The sequence below is a fragment of the Rattus norvegicus genome, chromosome 10 (assembly GCF_021556685.1).
Source record: "Rattus norvegicus strain SHRSP/BbbUtx chromosome 10, alternate assembly SHRSP_T2T, whole genome shotgun sequence".
Lineage (NCBI taxonomy): Eukaryota > Metazoa > Chordata > Mammalia > Rodentia > Muridae > Rattus > Rattus norvegicus.
In genome coordinates, this window is record NC_141543.1 from 21,398,161 (window position 1) to 21,418,047 (window position 19,887).

Genomic DNA, 19,887 nt, shown 5'->3' on the forward strand with positions numbered 1-19,887 from the left:
ACAGAGAGGCATAAATAAACATAGAATTCTTTTTGTAAGAAAAGAGGACTAAGTCCTGGGTGTGTCTTCACAGTGAGTCTCTTGTACGGCTTCTTGCAGCTGGGAATAGATTTCTAGGTCTAGGTGACCCCTGCAGCACCCACAGCAGGAAGAGGAGGGACCTAGAGGCACTAGATTCCCAGCTGTGGCGGGTTCCTGATTTTGTGCCTACCCCACACCTCTAGCCAGCCCAGTCTGGGCATCCAGACCCTGCTTATTCCTAGCATGAGTCAAGAATGCTAGGTATGGAGATTGTCCCATCTCTGGCTTGGCATATGTGGGCTATAGGAGCCCAGAACGACTGCACCACGACAGCAGCCTTCTTCTCACTGGTTTTCAGCCTCAGCTGAGAGCAAAGGAGCACTTCGTGGCCAGCGTACAGGGGGATGAACTATGCCAGACGTGATGCGTGAGCACTGAGGCAGAGAGGAGAGAAGAGTGAACGCACACGCGGATGTGCAGATCAGTGCTATCGCTCAGCACAATGGCTTGAGGGGTGGCAGGTGCAGCCTGACCCTTGTACCTGCTGGGAAAGAAGTAGGGGAAGGGATAATCACTGAGCTGCGGTTCCCGTGACACAGTGTAGCAGGGTATGAACGTGAGGGTGCACATGTGTAAATGTGTTAGGGTAGAGAGTGTGAGCCCATGGGAATGAATTTTGAATAGGTGCGCGCACGTGTCTGTGTAAACAGATGTGTGAGGGCTTGAATGCGTCAGTATTTATTAGAAAGATCAGGCGCGTGTGCACTGGGGAAGTGAGGGCTTGGGGACCCTAAGTCATGTACCAGTGCGTGCCTTCGGAAGGGGCGTTCAATCTGGCCTTTGGGTCCCTCCCACCCCACCCTCTTGCTCTGGAGGTCCCCTTCCTCCCTTCCCAAGCACAGGGACAGCACGGGGTGAAGAAGTCTGGAAAGATGAACCCATGACAGATGTTGTGATCACAGTGGTCGCCGGCGAGCCCGACTCCCAGCTACAGGTGTCTCTGCGAGACCCCTGGCAGAGCGCAGCCGGAGGTCTTCCCGGAGGAAGCGCCCCGGGCTGGCGGCGGGCGGCGCGCATTCCTCAGCCCTGAGTCAGGCGGCCGCCCCTCGGCCGGGCCCGCCCCCGGCGCGCACGCCCCTCGGCCCGTGGCATTCCCAGGCGGACGGGCCGGGCCGGCGCGCGGGCGCAGGCAGGGACTAGGCGCGGGCGCCCTCCCGGCCGGCGGCGGCAGCCGGTGCAGACCCCTCCGAGGACCCTGCGGCGGTGAGTGGCGTCCGGGGTCTTTGCGCGGGGCTCTAGGCGGGCGGGTGCAGGGCTTAGGTTCCGGCGCGCGTCCTCCGATCGCTGGCAATCGGTGCGCGGAGTTTCCCGAGCGCCGGCGGAGGCGGCGCGGCCCGGATTCCAGCCCGGCGCCCCACAGAAATAGCCCGTGGTCGGATCGGCGCGGCCTGGCGGGCGGGGCAGCCGGGCATTGGCCTCGCCGGGTCTCCGGGGCCGGGAGTCCGAGGGCCGCAGTCGCCCGGAGCAGCTCCTCTGCTGCCAGCCCCTCCCCCCATGCCCTCCTTGCTCCCAGGCCCCCGAAGGTGGCGTCTGAAACTCTGCGCAGAGCGCGCGACTTCGGGCCACCGGGTCCGCTTCCTCCCACTCACGGGAGTAACAGCGGCAGCTGCGGGCCGGGGAACTCGGCTGGGCCTGCACGACTCGCTTCAGCCCGGTTTGCATCGGGAAACTCGGGAAGTGCTTCCAAAGACCTCTCCTGCCCCGTACAGTGGCCCCGAGGCCACTCTCGGGGTCTTAAAGTAGTCTGGGCGCGTTGGGGTGACCACGGACCCTAAGTGCCCTGGGATAGGCGAGAGGGCCTGTCTGTCCTGCTGGGAGCATGCTAGTAGAGCTGGGTGGAGAATGGTCAGGGGACTCCCCCTAGGCTTTCTTTCCGCTCAGATAGTCCCGACCAGAGTTCCTGCTCCGTGTGCCTCTTGGGGTAGTGTGTCTGTCTGCGTGGGCGGGGCCTGGATCCGGAGGTCCCCCCCCCGCTCTGTCCTGGGAAAGCCCCCCCTCCCCACTTCCTGTTGAAGCAGGGAGAAGATTCTAGGATGAAACTGGCTTTTCAGGTTTAGACCAGCTAAGAAGTCGGGGCAGTCCCAGGCTAGGTGCTCCCCACCTCCATGGGGCGAGCCTCAGCCCCTTGCCCCCGCCCTTAAGCCTAGAGGATGCTGGGGAACTCAGCAGCTGGCGGGTTCTCAAGAGGTTCCAGAGCTGAGTCCTATGCTACCAGGGTCATTCTGAGCAATCCGGGTAAGAGGGCAAGGGTGTCCGGTAGGCCCAGATTGAAGGTACAGGTTCTGGCACCCTTCCACAGTCCTCCAGGCGGCCTCCATGGCTGGCTAGCTCCTCTGCAGGAGCCTTACTGGGAAGTCCTCTTGGGTGAGCCAGCCATAGCTCCCCTGGTGGGGGGGGGTGTCTAGTGGTGCGGGTTTGGGTCTCCTGTTAAGGGACAGTCAGAGCCCTTCCCTCCTATCGCCCTGGCTCTAGTCTGTCCTCAGCGTGCCCCTTCCCTGTAAGTAAAGACTTTGCCCAGCTCCAAATGCTTTGCAGCCACTGGAGCTAAGGATCCCTCCCAGTTCCCTGGCAGACCTGACCGAGGTGCTGAACTCCCTTGAGGCCCTGTAACCTCAGGCAGTGAAAGGCCTCTCTGAGTTAATCTGTAAAATGGGTGGACATGGTGATCACCTTTTACCATCGGTTATTACATCACCAAGGCTAGTTAGGCTCAGGTCTGAGGCAGGTGTCCCTGGCCTGTGGTGACTGAAGCTGTTGTTGCAGACTCAGTTTACCCTCCTGGAGCCTCTCCAGTTTTGTCCTGCTCCTTGTGGTTTCTGGGAGGCGTTTCTGAGTCAGTCAGGGCAATTCTGGATCTCAGTACCTCTCCTTTCACTCAGAGACTCAGCTGTGCTGCTGATTTGGGACCAGAAGTGTCCAGCTTAGTGGGCACTAATCTAGAATTTGACCTACGGTTAACTCCTTACTCCAAGCCCCTTTCTGAGAGCCTGGCTTGGGCAGGCTCCCTTTCCTCTCTGAGCCCCATCTGGGTCCGGGACTTTGACTGGCCACCAGGGACGTTTGAGTTATGGTGGGTGCTGTCTTTTCCAGGGATGGCTTCTTTCCTCTTGTGCTCTCCCATCCCTTGATCCCTTGATCCCTTGATTCCTTGATCCTTTGGGTCCCAGGGCTCCTCTAGGGACTAGGAGCTCCCCACATACCCCCTTGTTCTGTTGCCCTCTCTGTGTGTTCCTCTCTGAGATGGTGACAGGTGAGGAGTGATGGGGAGGGGCAGAATCTAGAGTGTACTGGGGATGAGAGAGGGCCCCCTGCAAATGCTTGCCCTGTTCTGCAGCGCCCTGTTCTGCAGCGGAAACAAAAGGAGTCAGAGACAGCCTAATGGTTCACAAAGGGCCCAGCCAACACTCCACATGATCCCATTGATAAATGAGGCAGAGAGGCTGGGGGAAGTCACAGTGTCACAGTGCCTTGTGGCGATGGACCAGCGGAGAGGATGTAGAAAGCTGGTCCCTGGCCCCTCCGCCAGGCTGAGGCTGGGTATCCGATTGGGGGACAGGTCTCAAGTGGGATGCTGGAGTGCAAGGTGGCCGTAGCCCACACCAGAGGATGCAGTGTCACGGCAGCTGCAGTCACTATGTCCTGAATGTCTGTGCTTCGTGACTGCACTTTCCTACACTCTACGTGTAGGAAACGTGCAGGGTGCGTCTTCGAGACCGCGTCCGTGTCACAGCGCCAGCTCCCACCTGCAGCTCCGATATTTTTGTCTGTTTGTTTGCTTGTTTGAGACAGTTTTCATTATGCAGCCTGGCCTGGCTTCCAATTCAGAATCTTCCCTCCCGAGCTGGGTGCTGGGGTCACGGTTGTGCAGTACCATGCCCGGCCACACCGGAAAAAAAAACTTCGACTGTCTTCTTCCCACTCAGGCAACCGCCCCTTCTGACCATTCAGCTGCTGCTTACTGAGCACATACTGTGTGCCAGGCACTTTCATCAGCCCTTTTCCAGATGAGGAAATGAAGGCTTGCCAGGTGTGGCGGTGCATGCACATCTGTAATCTCAGCACTTAGGGGGTGTAGGCCAGCATGGGCACACGAGATTCCGTCTCATAAAACCCAGAAGAGAAAGCCCGGGTATGCTGTTTGTAAGGGGTGGAGACTACGGTGTAGGTTATAATATAGATTTTTGACCCGTTGTTGTTCCACCTGCCTTCTGGTTTCCTGGCTGTTCTAACCGGACTCATGAACGGGGTAGCCTGAAGGGTCTCTTGTCCCACCGTGGGGTAGACTTCTATCTCCTCCACAACCTCCCTCCTACCCGTCACAGTCATGTCCACCGGCCAACAGTGCATTCTGAGATTTGCTGCTACCTGAGCTCCGGGTTGGCTCTTACCCTCCACTGGAATCTTGCTTGGGTCCCTGACAAGGGTCTGTCGCTGGACTTGACTCCATTCCCACCTCCAACCCCTGAGCTTGCTTTCCAACTCGTCCCACTTACTCTGGATCCCTTTTGGGTGGCTCCTTATGCTTCTGGGGTGACTCATGGTGTGTGACCCCAGGCAATCAGCCTCACCATGGGCCATGGTTTCCCACTGCACCGGGGCCAGCAGAGGAGAGAGTAAGGGCTGTTTGGGAACAAGAGCCCACTGTGTGCCAGGGGAGATCTAGACACTGAGCCACTGTGGGCCGGCAGCACGCTGCTCCTTGGCCTAGACTCTTTGTCTGGCCTGGTATGCCCCTCCCCCAGGCCTTGTGAATCCCACTAGCTTGAGGCCCTTTTAGGAATAGAGCTTAGGGTGGGGCAAGTTGGGAACAGGGCACTAGGGAAGGGTGGGTGTCCTTTCTCCAAACTGCAGGCCTAGAGTGGTGTGTGTGGGTTCTCTTCTTGTGTTTCCTTTCACCATAGTGAGGAAGGGGACCCCAGGAAACCCAGATGTTTGGGCAGAAGCTGGTCATGGGGTAAGGCCCATATGCTTGCTCACAGCCCTCTCAGCTTGTCCCCTCTTTCCCGCCCCTGTCACACTTGCCTAGGCTGGTCAGCTGTTCTCTCTAGGTCCTGCTAAAGGGTCATCTTCCAGAGTCCCCACAAACCGACTCAGGAGAACTGGCGCTGCCACCCTGTGCTAAGGTAAGGCAGCACCAGTGGACAGCCCTGGAGGCAGGTAGAAAGCACATTGCAGGACCCATGGAGAAGAAAGGGAGGTCAGAGAGAGTCGTTGGTTAGGGGGATGGAGTCATGGGTACTGGGAGTTTTTACAGGCAGCAGCTTGCATTCCCGAGAAAGGCACCAGTTCGATACCTCCTAGACGTGCTGAGCACAGGCACCTAACCTGTTGGAAAGGCCAGTTTCCAGCGCTCACCTGTGGTTTACTCCCTATGATCCCGTGACTGCTCTTGGCCACGTTCCCTTCTGGAGCTCCCGAGTGGCTGCTTGGGATGGACCAGAAGGCAGGAAATGTTAGGTGTCCTCCATCTTCTCTGGTACCTGGCCCCCTACCCACTGGTTCTCACAGGGCTCAGCCCTGCTTTGGGGAGTTCACTGCTTTCTGGGCCTCATTTTCTCAGTTTTGTAGTGAGAACGGAGCCTCTGTCTCCTCCAAGCATCGAGAGGGAACAGGCTGGTTACACGGTCTAGAGTCTGTTCGGGTCTGCAGATTCGAAGGTCCAGGCCTTTGAGTCTTCTGCCCTCTGAGCCTTAACTTCGAGGAGCCCTACCCTTGCCTGCGTCCTCATCTCCAATTTAAGGCCCTTCACTTGGAGCAGGGGTTACGTGTATATCTGCTGAGGCTGTCGTTTATAAAGGGGGAAGTGAGAGTCCCACAAAGGTCAAGACTTCCCTGACAGTCTAGAGCTGGGCCCTTCTGCACTGGCTGGAACCTGGCTGGTCTCAAATGCACAGACACCTGCCTGCTTCTGCGCCCTGAGTGCTAAGACCAAGGGTGTGCAACCGGATGCCTGGCTATGTATTTCTTTCAAGACTGGGTGTCACTGTGTAACGCTGGCTGTCCTGGAACTCACTGTGTAGACCAGGCTGGTCCTGGACTCACAGAAGCCTGCTTTTGCCTCCCAAGGGCTGGTACCACCAACCAGGCTATCTTCTATCTATCTATCTATCTATCTATCTATCTATCTATCTATCTATCTATCCATCCATCCATCCATCCATCCATCCATCCATCCATTCATGCATCCAGAGGCCGGAGGACAACTTTGTGGATTCAGTTTTCTTTTCCACCTTTTTGTGGTTTCTAGGGATTGAACTCAGGCTTATGTAGAAGGCAAGTGCTTTTCCCTTCTGAGCTGCCTTGGAGGACCAGCCTGTGCGATAGGCTTGGGTTCCTAGGTATTCAGGGTGCCTTCCCCAACCTGTCCCTGCCTCACTGCCTTTTTGGGCAGTTGGCGCCACCTCGTGGTCATTCACTGTGGTTTCTGCTCCAAGAGAATTTGTTTCGATTTGTTTTGTTTTAGGCAAGGTCTCATTGTGTAGCCCTGGCTGGCCTAGAACCCACTGTGTAAACTGGGCCAGCCTCAAACTCACAGAGATCCACCTGCCTCTGTCTCCTTAGTGCTGGGATTACCTGACACTGTGGAATTTCTCTTTGTAAAGTCCTCTGGGTACAGGAACCTGCTGCCCTAGTTATTGCTCTGAAACCCCAAGGAGTCCTCTCTTTCTCTAAATGTGGGGCGTCTTCTGTGTAAGTGTGTGATCGATCGTGAACCCCACAGAAGTGGAAGTCACGGTGGCTAAGATGGCCTAGGACGGGAGGGCCAGAGCCCCACGCTCACAGATTTTGTCCTCCTGCTCCCGGATGTGCACAGCCTTCCTTATACCCACTTCCGGCTGCCAGGAAGTAAATCCTCACTGCCTGCTGCCAGACAGACTGAGCACATCTTTGTTTGTAGGGAAATTGCTACCCAGGCTTTAAACTTCAAGAGAGCAGGGGTCCGTTACCAGCGTGCATTCATAGTAGGTTTAAGTGTGTTTCACCTTAGATTCCTATTGTCGGAGCCCCTATCTGTGGGGAGCTCAGGCACAGGGTGTGCCAGCCTAGATCAGGAGCTGTGAGCACCTCTGTTGGGCTTGCAGTGCTCCTTCTAGGTTTAGACCCACTATGTCCCTGGAGACTTGTCAGGGTTGTCACTCTACATAACCCTACACCCCCAGGCCTGTCTCACTGCACCCGGAACCATGAGCGAAGCCCGGAGAGACAGTACTAGCAGTCTGCAACGCAAGAAACCCCCATGGCTCAAGTTGGACATCCCAGCTGTGGTGCCCCCAGCAGCAGAAGAGCCCAGCTTCCTGCAGGTAGGTTCCGGCCAGTAGGAGTTTTGGAATTTTGGGAATTCCCTGGCCTGGCTCCTCACCGCAACTCTGTGGTCTAGCCCCTGCGGCGACAGGCTTTCCTGCGGAGTGTGAGTATGCCGGCTGAGACAGCCCGTGTCCCGTCACCCCACCATGAGCCTCGGCGGCTGGCGCTGCAGCGTCAGACATCCATCACGCAGACCATCCGCAGGTACCACACCGTCCTGGCTGTCACCCAGGTTGGGGGTAGGGAGGGACCCGAGAGGTGGCATACAGAATCCTGTTAGGTACTGGGGGTGGGGGATGGGAACGGGGCAAAGGTCCCTTCTCTCTGAGCTTTTCTTCTCCATCTTAATCCCAACACTTGGGCATCCTCCTGTTCTGGGGACCCACGGTTGGCCCTCCGTCTGCCTCTCTGTTCCCCAGGGCACACACCCTCCTTTCTCCCTACTCTAACACCCTGGCTCCTCGTAGCCGGCAGGTACGCTTTGGGCGTGTTCATACTCTGCCTCTTTTGAGGCCCCGGGCTGCTCGCAAGGCCCACCCACAGCGCCAGTCTCTCTCTTGGTCCTTGCTCAGGTACCTTGCGTAGGTCTTGAGTGTGTTGGTGTTTTTCGGCACGTGCATGTCCTGTAGCCTCTTGGAGCTGCTGGAGTGCTTGGCAGTCTCTGGCTGTTCATGGCAGGGGCAGTGTTTTTATTTGCATGTTCAAAGACCGTGGCCATCCTATTGCTGCTGCCGCTACTGCTGAGTTCTGTAGTACCTGAGGGCGATGGGGGCTGCCTGAGGCTGAGCCCTCTCCCTGGACTCAGGGTTGGGTGAGGGCCTATGGGAACCTTCTACTGATTAGTAGGAATTGGGGTGGCCACAGTTGGAACTCCCCGGTCCTATCCTTGGAGTGACTGAAGCCTGCCGCAGGGCCCACTACCCAGGTTGGCCTTTGAGGATCCTTGACTGGGGAAGGGGGACAGGAGATATGGCTTCCCCTTGCTGAGTCCTTCTCATGCCAGGGGGACAGCTGACTGGTTTGGAGTGAGCAAGGACAGTGACAGCACCCAGAAGTGGCAGCGTAAGAGCATCCGTCACTGCAGCCAGCGATATGGGAAGCTAAAGCCACAGGTCATCCGGGAGCTGGACCTGCCCAGCCAGGACAATGTGTCGCTGACCAGCACTGAGACACCGCCTCCACTCTATGTGGGGCCATGCCAGCTGGGAATGCAGAAGGTGTGTTACACACTCCTCACTCTGCTCCTCTACTTGGGGTGGGAGGAAGAGAGGGTTGAGGAGAGAGAGAGTATCCCTCTGAGACTGTGGCTGGGAGAGCAGCCACAAAGTCTTAGAACAGCTCCTGAGATACCCCCAGCTAGGGACCCTAGGAGGAAAAGAGTCATGGTATCCCATGACTCTTCGTGGAAGTCTTGCCTGGTTCTGTGTACTGACCTAGCCTCTTTTCCATCCCACCAGATCATAGACCCTCTGGCCCGAGGCCGGGCCTTCCGCATGGCCGATGACACCGCCGATGGCCTGAGTGCCCCCCACACTCCCGTCACACCAGGTGCTGCCTCCCTCTGTTCCTTCTCCAGCTCCCGCTCAGGTTTCAACCGGCTCCCTCGGCGTCGCAAACGTGAATCCGTGGCCAAGATGAGCTTCCGGGCCGCTGCAGCGCTGGTGAAGGTAAATGCAGCAGTCTGGCCAAGGTTGTAGGTGTGGGAGCTGAGCCCGCTCCGACTTCCAGGGCCTCAGGTCACCTCCTCAGGTCACTTCCTCGTCCCCAGGGTCGGTCTATTAGGGATGGCACTTTACGAAGGGGACAGCGTCGGAGCTTTACTCCTGCCAGCTTCCTGGAGGAAGACATGGTGGACTTCCCTGATGAGCTGGATACATCTTTCTTTGCCCGGGTAAGAAGAGCCTGGGAGGTGGCGCCCCGTCTCCCTCTGTCTCTGGATCCCCTTTGACCTCACTTATTTGCTCAGGAAGGTGTCCTCCATGAGGAGCTGTCCACGTACCCAGATGAGGTGTTTGAGTCCCCATCAGAAGCAGCGCTCAAGGACTGGGAGAAAGCCCCGGATCAGGCAGACCTTACGGGTGGGGCCCTGGACCGCAGCGAGCTCGAGCGAAGCCACTTGATGTTGTGAGTGCAGCCGGTGGGTGAGGGGAGCAGAGGGAGCAGCTGGGCTCTCGGGTGCGATGCTACAGTGTCCATAGCTTGGGCTAGAGACCTTGGAATCTAGCCTGACCACCGTGGGTATGTCCAGGGCTAGGCACAGCCCTACTTCGATGCCCTCCTACAGAACTCCCAGAGCCCAGGGGCTAGAGTTTAGATGGGAGAAGACCATGACCTAGTTAACGCTGTTGAGAGACAGAGCCCGAGTCTAGGGGATCCCCATTCTCTCCCTTCCAAGCTGCAAGGGGCTTACTGGGAAGGCGGAGATGAAGAGGAATGACTCGCTGGGTGTCTTCACCCCTCGGAGGGCCGGAGAGACACTGCACAGTGCTCTGGTTCTGCCCAAGAGAGAAGGCAGTGTGTAGGTTCCGGGCAGGAAGTGAACACGCTGACCCCTTCCAGACCCCTGGAACGAGGCTGGAGGAAGCAGAAGGAAGGCGGCACGCTAGCCCCGCAGCCCAAGGTGCGGCTTCGCCAGGAGGTGGTCAGTGCGGCTGGCCCCAGGAGGGGTCAGCGTATCGCTGTGCCAGTGCGCAAGCTCTTCGCCCGGGAAAAACGGCCGTATGGTCTGGGGATGGTGGGACGGCTCACCAACCGCACGTACCGGAAACGGATTGACAGCTACGTCAAGCGGCAGATAGAAGACATGGATGATCACAGGTCGGCTGTGCTGGGATAGAGGCCGAGCTAGGAATCCCAGTCAGGACGCTCCTGGTCTCACCCCCGTCTCACTTACTCTGTCTTCAGGCCCTTCTTCACTTACTGGCTCACCTTCGTGCACTCCCTGGTCACCATTCTGGCTGTGTGTATCTACGGCATCGCGCCTGTGGGCTTCTCGCAGCACGAGACGGTGGACTCGGTGAGCCCTGCACCCAGATAACATGGAGTCTAGGCTGTGGATGCCGTGGTCCGGCTCTGGGAGGATGGAGCCCTACAGATTTGGTCTGATCTCACTTCCTACTTTCCAGGTACTTCGGAAGCGGGGTGTCTATGAGAATGTCAAATACGTCCAGCAGGAGAACTTCTGGATTGGCCCCAGCTCGGTGAGGGCAGGGCTGGGGGTGGAGCTTGGAGGTGCCCCACCCATCCTGGGCTGAATCCACAGCTGCCCTCTCCCTCTCCACAGGAGGCCCTCATTCACCTGGGTGCCAAGTTCTCCCCCTGCATGCGCCAGGACCCACAGGTGCACAACTTTATCCTTGCTGCCCGGGAGCGTGAAAAGCACTCAGCCTGCTGTGTGCGCAATGACCGGTCTGGCTGTGTGCAGACGTCGAAGGAGGAGTGCTCGGTGGGTGCCCTGTAACTGTCAGTGCTGTCTGCTCTTAATTTCAGACTTAGGCCTCACGGAGTTCTTTCCCAGCTCCTCTCATCCTTGCCCGTCACTCCTAGTTTCTGTGGAGGATGCTCATTGGACAAATCTGGTCTTGATTTGGCCCTGCTCTCTCAGCACATGATTGCATTATATCTTTTTTTTTTTTTCTTTTTCTTTTTCTTTTTTCTTTTTTTTCGGAGCTGGCGACCAAACCCAGGGCCTTGCGCTTGCTAGGCAAGTGCTCTACCACTGAGCTAAATCCCCAACCCCGATTGCATTACATCTTAAGTGGATAGGACTCATTTTCCTCTACCAATTTAAAGCTGGACGTGGTGGTGCAGGACTGTAAGCCTAGTCATTAGGGAGCCGAAGTAGGAGGATGGTTCAGTTCCAGGCCAGCCTGGGCTGCATTTCATGGTTCCAAAAGGAAACAAGAAAGAAAAATGCATGGGGCTGGAGAGATGGTTCAGTGGTTAAGAGCATTGACTGCTCTTCCAGAGGTCCTGAGTTCAAATCCCAGCAACCACATGGTGGCTCACAACCATCTGTAATGAGATCTGATGCCCTCTTCTGGTGTCTGAAGACAGCTACAGTGTACTTCTATATAATAAGTATAATAAATAAATCTTTAAAAAAAAAAAGAAAAATGTAAAAGACTGGTCCATCTTTGGCACCATAGTTGATGTCCCTTTTCTAGTTCAGGACGGAGGCTGTCTCTATACCTCGGTTATGCCCTAGGGCACCTTGTAATATTCCCCACATGTTTCTGAAGTTTAACTTAATAGCTGTGTGGAGCCAGGAGTTAGTTCCGGGGCCTTGCCTTTGATTCCTGACTGTTGCTAACTGAGCAGACGGTAGGATCTGACTGGGGCTGACCCCCTGTCCCTACAGTCTACGTTGGCAGTGTGGGTGAAGTGGCCGGTTCATCCTAGTGCTCCCGACCTGGCAGGCAACAAGAGGCAGTTTGGTTCTGTCTGCCACCAGGACCCCAGGTGAGTGCTCCTAATTCCCCTCTTACAATGCCCGTGGCATTGGTGTAGAGGATTCGTTGTTTGGGTGAGGAGGGTGGCATCATTGAGGACAAAGACTCTAACCATTTGGGCTCGTGCAGGGTGTGTGATGAGCCTTCCTCTGAGGATCCCCACGAGTGGCCAGAAGATATCACCAAGTGGCCGGTGAGCTGGGGTCTTTGAATTGCTGAATGGGGGAGGGCACACCCGCATCTTCACACTGCCCTAGCCTCTGCCCAGCCTGTCGGGCAAGGCTTGCCTCTGTGAGCAAGGAGTCAGGGCAAGGGAACTAGGTGAAGGCACGAGAGGTCAAAGAGCGTTATTCTGGTTTGCAGAAGGCTCAGCCCGGGCTCTGGGTGTGACCTACTTGACTCAACGGAGGCCTGGTTTCTATCTGAGTCTTACCTTTGTCTCGGTTCCCAATAAGGGTTAGGCCAAAAGGCGTGCCCTTCCCCTCCCCCGCCCCTCTCTCTCTCTCTCTCTCTCTCTCTCTCTCTCTCTCTCTCTCTCTCTCTGTGTGTGTGTGTGAGTGTGTGAAGTGACCCTGGCTCTTGTTTTTCTTTCTTACCCAGATCTGCACCAAAAACAGCGCGGGGAACCACACTAACCACCCTCACATGGACTGTGTCATAACGGGCAGGCCCTGCTGCATCGGCACCAAGGGCAGGTGGGTGCTCACGTGTAGCTGGCTCAGAGCAGCACTTTTCTCCCTCATAAAAGCCCGACATAACCCGATTCCCAGTCACAAGGAGTAAGACTGGGCCAGTGGAGGCGGGTGGGTCTGAGATCCTCCCGAGTAGTGGGCAGGCGTCCGTAGACCTCAGCAGCCTCCATCTGTCAGGCTGGGCACCCTCCAAACCCTGGCGTGACCCTCTAGGTGTGAGATCACCTCCCGGGAGTACTGTGACTTCATGAGGGGCTACTTCCATGAGGAGGCCACACTCTGCTCTCAGGTAGGCCTTGAGGGCACGCCCCTCTCCGTCCCCGCCCACTGTGGAGGCTGACCAGCCCCTCTGCACAGGTGCACTGCATGGACGATGTCTGTGGCCTCCTGCCTTTCCTCAATCCCGAGGTGCCTGACCAGTTCTACCGCCTGTGGCTGTCCCTCTTCCTGCACGCTGGGCAAGTGGGACTGGGGGCTGGGCTGGTGGTCTCATGCCCTAGGAGTAGTGGGACTGGAGGCAAAAGGGAAGCCGCCTTCTCTGCTGAGTGCCCCTCACTGCCCACAGGATCCTGCACTGTTTGGTGTCCGTCTGCTTCCAGATGACGGTCCTGCGGGACCTGGAGAAGCTGGCAGGCTGGCACCGCATAGCCATCATCTACCTGCTGAGCGGTGTCACGGGCAATCTAGCCAGCGCCATCTTTCTGCCGTACCGGGCAGAGGTAAGATGCTTCTCAGGGTGGGGACCCTCTATAGGTGTGCCTGTGTCTAGCATGGCCCCATCTGTGTCGGAGATCAAGTACACTCTGAGAGGTGGGATAGGAAGATGAGCTTCTGCAGTGGGGGTGGGCTGGTGCAGCCTCAGTGGCTTACGGCTCCCATCCCCCAACATCAGGTAGGTCCGGCCGGCTCCCAGTTTGGTATCCTGGCCTGTCTCTTTGTGGAGCTATTCCAGAGCTGGCAGATCCTGGCCCGACCCTGGCGTGCCTTCTTCAAGCTCCTGGCCGTGGTGCTCTTCCTCTTTGCCTTTGGGCTGCTGCCCTGGATCGACAACTTCGCCCACATCTCAGGTTTCGTTAGCGGCCTCTTCCTTTCCTTTGCCTTCCTGCCTTACATCAGCTTTGGCAAGTTCGACCTGTACCGCAAGCGTTGCCAGATCATCATCTTCCAGGCCGTCTTCCTGGGCCTGCTGGCCGGCCTGGTGGTCCTCTTCTATTTCTACCCAGTGCGCTGTGAATGGTGTGAGTTCCTCACCTGCATCCCCTTCACAGACAAGTTCTGTGAGAAGTACGAGCTGGATGCTCAGCTCCATTGAACCAGCGGTGGACACCCCAGGCCACCCTGGCCTCCTGTGGCCGAACAGACGGGTGCTTCCTGAACACTGACCTCTCGTGCCTCGAGCTCCCGTTGAACCCTCACACTGCTGGACATTATCATCCGAGTCCCCATGATAACCTTCTAACTACTCCCCCCCCCCCCCCCCCTGACAACCACCTCAGGTGGTCAATAAATGGACTGGGAGCGTTTTAGCTGCCACTAACGTGACCGGGGTTGCCACTCTTTCCTGATCTCTGGCTGGGGTCATGGGGGATGGCCTTGGACATACAGTTCGACAAGTCAGTGGTTCTCAACCTGTGGGGCATGACCCCTCTGGCAAACTTCTATCTCTGAATATTTATGTTCCGATTCAAGAGAGTAGCAAAATTAGTTATGAAGTAGCAACAAAATAACTTCATGGGTTGGGGGGCAGTCACTGCAACATGAGGAACTGAATTAAAGGGCCGCAGTGTTTGGAAGGTTGAGAACCAGTGTTCTAAGTCGAAGACATCACTGGCTCTCACCTCTCTGTGAGGTCTCGTAGGATGGCTGGTAGCCAGTGTTGGAACATGGATCTTGGGGTGTCCTGCTGTGTCCCCACAGTGGGGAGCATCTTCTACCCCTGTAACTCATTCCTTGTCATGCTGTCTCTTTCCACGGAGGCTGGGAGAAAAACTGCTATCGGGAACCTGCGGGTGGAGGTTTGCGGCCACCGTCACCACAGGCCCTGGGGTTGCAGGCTCCCGTTTCCCCGCAGCAGAAACAGCTGCTCGATGTATATTTCCTCCTTGCTGAGAGGCCGTAGTGAGAGAGGTGAGCAGTGCGGTCCCAGGGCTTAGGTGCAGCCCCTGAGACTTTACTGCTCCCCAGTACCAGCCACCTCTGCCCTCACCTCCCTCTGGTATGGGACAGATCCAGCTCACCCACACAGATACTACGGCTTTCTGGTTTTTACAAGATACAAAGCAAACATATTTATTCTGTAGTCCAGGCCCACAACCACATAGGACCCTCGGGCCAAGTTCAAAGGGAAATAAAGGGCAGAGGAATTTCCCACATTCCACCTGGGCACTCCAGGGATGCAGCTACACCAACACCCTTTCCCCTGAGGACAAGCAAAGGGCACCATCTTGCTGGGGAAGGTCAGCTCCATGTGTCTGGTGTTCACTTTTGCCTAAGCTTCTTGATAAAGGAAACCTCATCTCGGTTCCGGATGCCATAGCTGGAAAAAGACGGAAGGGTAGTGGCTGACCTCCAGAAGGCTCACCTGGGCTTAGGAGGGATCAGGAATAATCGAGTAAGGGCAGCCATATTGTTCTTCCACCCCCAACACCAGCTGCTGTGAGAACAGCAGGGCTGTTTCTCTGCCCCGAATTTCATGGGAGGTCTCAAGGAAATGCCCACAGGACAGTCAATCCAGCCAGGGACCCTCTTACCACTGCAATTTGCTGGGGCACAGGGCACCATCCCACAGACCTACAGACTTACTCTCTGAGCTTCTTCCTGTCCTCTGTGAGCTTCTCCCCAGCTGAGGTCAGATGGTACGTCCGCCACACATAGGACCTGCAAGAAGGACGTAGGTGATGCATGCGCCACCCCCCAATCCTCTGGGTGGGTAGACTGAGCGGCTGGGATGACAGAGGCTGGCAGCACATAGCCCAGGGCATTGGGATAACTACATTCTCCTTCTGGACACTTTCCCTGCATGACATAGGCCCAAGGCAGTTGCAGAAGGCGCTGGACACATCTTACTAACAAAAAGGTGACAGACTATACTGAGGGATTTCAGATAATGGGATACTTGATCTGATAGAATAGTCAGAGCCAACAGCACCCTGGTGAGGAGGGAAGGGGGCCGCTGACAGGTAGGTATATACCATCTGTTAACTAGGGAGACATTAAGGTGTCAGGTGTCGGGCTGGAGAGATGGCTCAGTGGTTAAGAGCACTGACCGCTCTTCCAGAGGTCCTGAGTTCAAATCCCAGCAACCACATGGTGGCTCACAACCATCTGTAATGGGATATGACACCCTCTTCTGGTGTGTCTGAAGACAGTTACAGTGTACTTATATATAATAAATAAATCTTAAAAAAAAAAAGAGTGTCAGGTATCTCCAAGTGACACTATCCATGGGTAGGGCCATGTCAGTGAAAGGGCATGTTGTGAAGGGACCACTGGGGCAGGACTCTCAGACATAATCACCCCACTTTGACATGAGAAAGCTCTCGTGATATGGGACTGTCACCGCATCATTGGTAGTGGGGCACTGGGTGGTACACACATGAAAAGCTGAAAGTTGTCTCCTTACAGAGTGCCCTTGCAAGCCCAGGAGTGGGCACAGGGAAGGCATTTCTGCCCCACTCACCAGCTTATGTGCTGAACACCTCCTTCCCTCTCCTGCTTGAGCTGCACGTATCTCTGGATAGCCTTCTTCAGGTCCAGGACTGTGGCATTCTGTACAACGACCACAGCTGTAACCATGGAAACATGGGAGAACATCCATGTGGGTGGCCACACACAGAGCCCCGGGTGATGGAAGAGAAATCCAGGGCTCTGCTCTGTTGGTCAGGGTGACTGTCCCAGCACACGCACACCCAGACATGGTCTGAGTTTCTCACTGACTAGCTCTCGTCTAATTCCTTGCTGATGTGAAAGCCCAGGCTCAAAGAGAGAAGTATGGTTGTGGCTTGAATGAGAATGACCCCCACAGACTCAAATATTTGAATGTTTGCTTTCCAGTGGAACTGTTTGGGAAGGGTTAGGAGGCGTGGCATTGTTGGGGGCGTGGTCTTGTTAGGGGAGGTGTGACCTTGTTGGGGGAGGTGTGTCACTGGGGGTAAGCTTTGAGGTTTCAGAAGCCCACACCACTGCAATTAACTCTCCTTCTGTCCCATGCCTATGGATCAGGATGTAAACTCTTGAGTTACTGCTCCAGGACCACGTTTGCCTGCCTGCTGTCTGCCTGCTGCCATGCCCTCTGCCGTGACGGTTAGGACTGCAGCTCTCTGCGACCATAAGCTGTGGGGACAGCATTTTCTTTTATAAGTTCCCTTGATCACAGTGTCTCTTTCTAGCAAAAGAAAGTGACTAAGACACTGGTACTTACGCATTACCTCTCCATCCATCTTGCACACACGGACAGTCATCGCCTGGCCATATTCCAGTGCGATCTGGGAGTTGACCTCTTCTAAAGTAACCTAGGGAGGTGAATATGCCAATTCGTTTAACACCCCATCAACAAAGGAAACCAAGCTTGCCTACTGTGTGTTAGGAGTTTCAACTAACACTGGGCCCAGCGATTCTGAGAGTACTGTGTCAAGAGGCTCCAGCCTGTGCCTCAGGACCATGTTGAGGCAGGGCAGGGCGCAACTGACCAACTACCAAAACCTTGTGATAACAAAAACGCTTTTTGTTTTGAGGCAGGGACCCACTAGGTTACCTTGGCTGGTCTGGAGCTCTAAATGGATCGGGCTGACCTCAAACGCACAGAGATCCCCTTGTTTCGGCCTCTTGGGCTGAGATTAAAGGTCCAGCCAGTTCAAGAGATGTTTTAATAAAACACCGAGGGAAGTACAAATAAAGTTGTGTAACTCAGTGGTAGAGTATTTATTTAGCATTCGAAAGGCTCTAGGTTTGGCCCCTAGTTCTGTGAGCACAGAGACGCTAAATAAGGACACCATTGATTGGCAAGGTTAAAAATTACATTAAATAACTACTAAGCCACGCATATTAGAAGTTTCAGGCAAGGGTTGGGGATTTAGCTCAGTGGTAGAGCGCTTGCCTAGCAAGCGCAAGGCCCTGGGGTCCGTCCCCAGCTCCGAAAAAAAAAAGAAAAGAGGAAAAAAAAAGTTTCAGGCAAGTTAAAGGCTAGTCACACTCACTGATAATTGAGTTAAAATCTTAGTGTTTGTTTAATTCAAACTTCACGGCTAAGAGGGAGTGTTTTGGGGTTCCTCACCCTAAGCTTTACGCTTACGCGCAGAAGCGTCTTTCGCTGGCGGGACCACCAGTGCCCGTCCACACCCCCGAGCCCGGTTGTGCACCTGGATCGGAAGGTCGCAGAGCAGCGGGTCTTGCACCACCATAGCGAGACCTTCTTGGAACACGTCCACAGCCTCGGAATGGGGCAATGTCTCCTCGTCATCCTCGTCGTCCTCAGGCACCTCTGGTCGAACCTCAGTCTCCGGATTTTCCAGGGCCGCCAGTCTGTTGCTTTTCCGGCGCTCCTCCAGGCGGCCTTGCCTTCTAGGTAGGAAGGCAAAAGGCGCGTGCGCAGTAACTGTGCTCCGCCCAGACGAGATAGCTCAGCCATTGGTTCACTGCGTGGCTTCCGTAACCAATGAAATGTGCGAGTTCAGGGAAGGGGAGCCAGCAGACAGCAGGTTATTGGCCGGATAGAGTAGGTCACGTTGCACGGTGCGAGCGGCCGAGGAGCTACGAGCAGTCTGGTCCTCCGGGGTTGAGCTATGGTCCTCCGGGGTTGAGCTATGGCCAGACTGCTCTTCTCTACGGAATGGTCGTTAAGGAAGGCCAGCACTGCTATCGTTTCGCACAAGATGCCCGGACCCCGTTTTGCGCAAGACACCCGTGCCCGTGTACAGCATCACTCTACAAAGTGACGCTGGGAGGTGGGCGCCTCCTGCAGCCTGGGCGCTGCCTTTGCCAGCCAGGTCGCAATCGACCGAGATTCTACCTCCGGCTCCATTCCAAAAAGTGGCTTGAAAGGTCCACCTTAGGAAGCCGGTCATGGTGGAGTCGCCAGAGAGTGGTGGCACACGCCTTTAATCCCAGCGCTTGGGAGGCAGAGGCAGGTGGATCTCTGAGTTCGAGGCCAGCCTTGGCTACAAAGTGAGTTCCAGAACAGCCAGGGCTATACAGAGAAACCCTGTCTCAAAAACAAAACAAAAAGATAATAAGAATAAAAAGTGAGGTGGAGCCTTGGCGTGGTGGCGCTCACCTTTAATCTTGGCAGTCAGGAGGCAGAGGCAGAAGCAGAGGCAGGTGGATCTCTATCTGAGTCGAGAGCTAGGTCTGTATAGGAAAGCCGGGGCTACAGAGAAACCCGGTCTAAAAACAAAAACAAAACAAAAAAAATCTAGGCGGGACCTGTGGTCCTTGGAGCTGTCCAGGGCGGAGGTGCCATGATCTACAGTCCTCGTGTTCTTCCTATTGCTCTTTTTACACCACCAGTCACTGCAACAACTGTTGTTATGAGGACGCTGTGGAGTCAGCACTGAGGGCTTTTGTTTTGCCCCCGTCACGTTTCCCTGGATAGCTACTTTAGCCACTTGTCTCACTTTTTAAATCTTCTGTGTATGGGTGTTTTATCTGCATGTATTCCTTCTGGGCATGATGGGTGTGCAATAGTCCCAGAGGTCAAAAGGGGGTGTCAGATACCCCAGAACTGGAGTTATGGACACTTGTGAACCATCTTGTGAATACTAGGAATTGAACTGGGTCCTCTGGAAGAGCAGCAGCCAGTGCTGCCTCCTTCCCCTTCCCCCTTCTTCTCCTTCCCCTCCTCCTCTCCCTCCCGCCACTCCCTTCCCTTCTCTCCCCCATCTCACTCCCCCTCTTCCTCCTCCCTCCTCCTTCTCCTTCTTCCTCTCTCTCTCTCTCTCTCTCTCTCTCTCTCTCTCTCTCTCTCTCTCTCTCTCTCTCTCTCAGTGATAGTTACCCTATTTAAAACTCTAACTCTAACTCCCGTGCCAAACCTGTTGTGTGCCTCTAATCCTAGCACTTGGGGAGACTGAGGCAGGAGAAATGGTTTAAAGTCCACAAGCAGAGATAAAGAAGAAAGTAAGAGGAGCAGGGTTACCTGGGGGAAACCCTGTCTCAAAACAAAATAAACAGAAAATCTAAGGTATAGATTAATGTGGGCCTAAGTAAGCATGATTTATCTCTTGTCTGTGACATTTTTCTTGTCGATATTGTTAGATTACGTCCTGCTGACTAGGGGCTTCCAGTTCTTTGGGGGCAAGTTTGATCTTCCTCATCAGGACATCCACTTTCTCCTTTTTCTCTCTTCGCACATAACTACTTGA

The 19,887-nt window shown here is 55.4% G+C and overlaps 2 protein-coding genes across 19 annotated transcripts; one reads left to right on the plus strand and one right to left on the minus strand.

Annotated features, from left to right (window-relative positions):
* The first annotated feature begins 1,168 nt into the window (after window positions 1-1,168).
* On the plus strand, window positions 1,169-14,071 carry Rhbdf1 (rhomboid 5 homolog 1). 15 transcript variants are annotated; one of them, XM_087571553.1, is made up of 20 exons: window positions 1,169-1,284; window positions 4,005-4,108; window positions 4,983-5,204; window positions 7,242-7,382; window positions 7,460-7,590; window positions 8,390-8,603; window positions 8,844-9,053; window positions 9,155-9,277; window positions 9,353-9,510; window positions 9,946-10,203; window positions 10,291-10,402; window positions 10,512-10,586; window positions 10,670-10,831; window positions 11,747-11,847; window positions 11,967-12,030; window positions 12,438-12,532; window positions 12,743-12,818; window positions 12,887-12,987; window positions 13,095-13,248; window positions 13,422-14,071. In XM_087571553.1, the coding sequence occupies exons 4-20, from the start codon at window positions 7,266-7,268 to the stop codon at window positions 13,839-13,841; spliced, it is 2,571 nt and encodes an 856-aa protein (XP_087427679.1). In that variant the 5' UTR covers window positions 1,169-1,284; window positions 4,005-4,108; window positions 4,983-5,204; window positions 7,242-7,265; the 3' UTR covers window positions 13,842-14,071.
* A 717-nt stretch (window positions 14,072-14,788) lies between these two features.
* Snrnp25 (small nuclear ribonucleoprotein U11/U12 subunit 25) lies at window positions 14,789-18,107 on the minus strand. 4 transcript variants are annotated; one of them, NM_001398566.1, is given in 5 exon segments: window positions 14,789-15,065; window positions 15,332-15,406; window positions 16,209-16,314; window positions 16,950-17,040; window positions 17,887-18,107. In NM_001398566.1, coding segments are annotated over 5 exon segments (372 nt in total). In that variant the 5' UTR covers window positions 17,929-18,107; the 3' UTR covers window positions 14,789-15,007.
* Window positions 18,108-19,887: the final 1,780 nt, after the last annotated feature.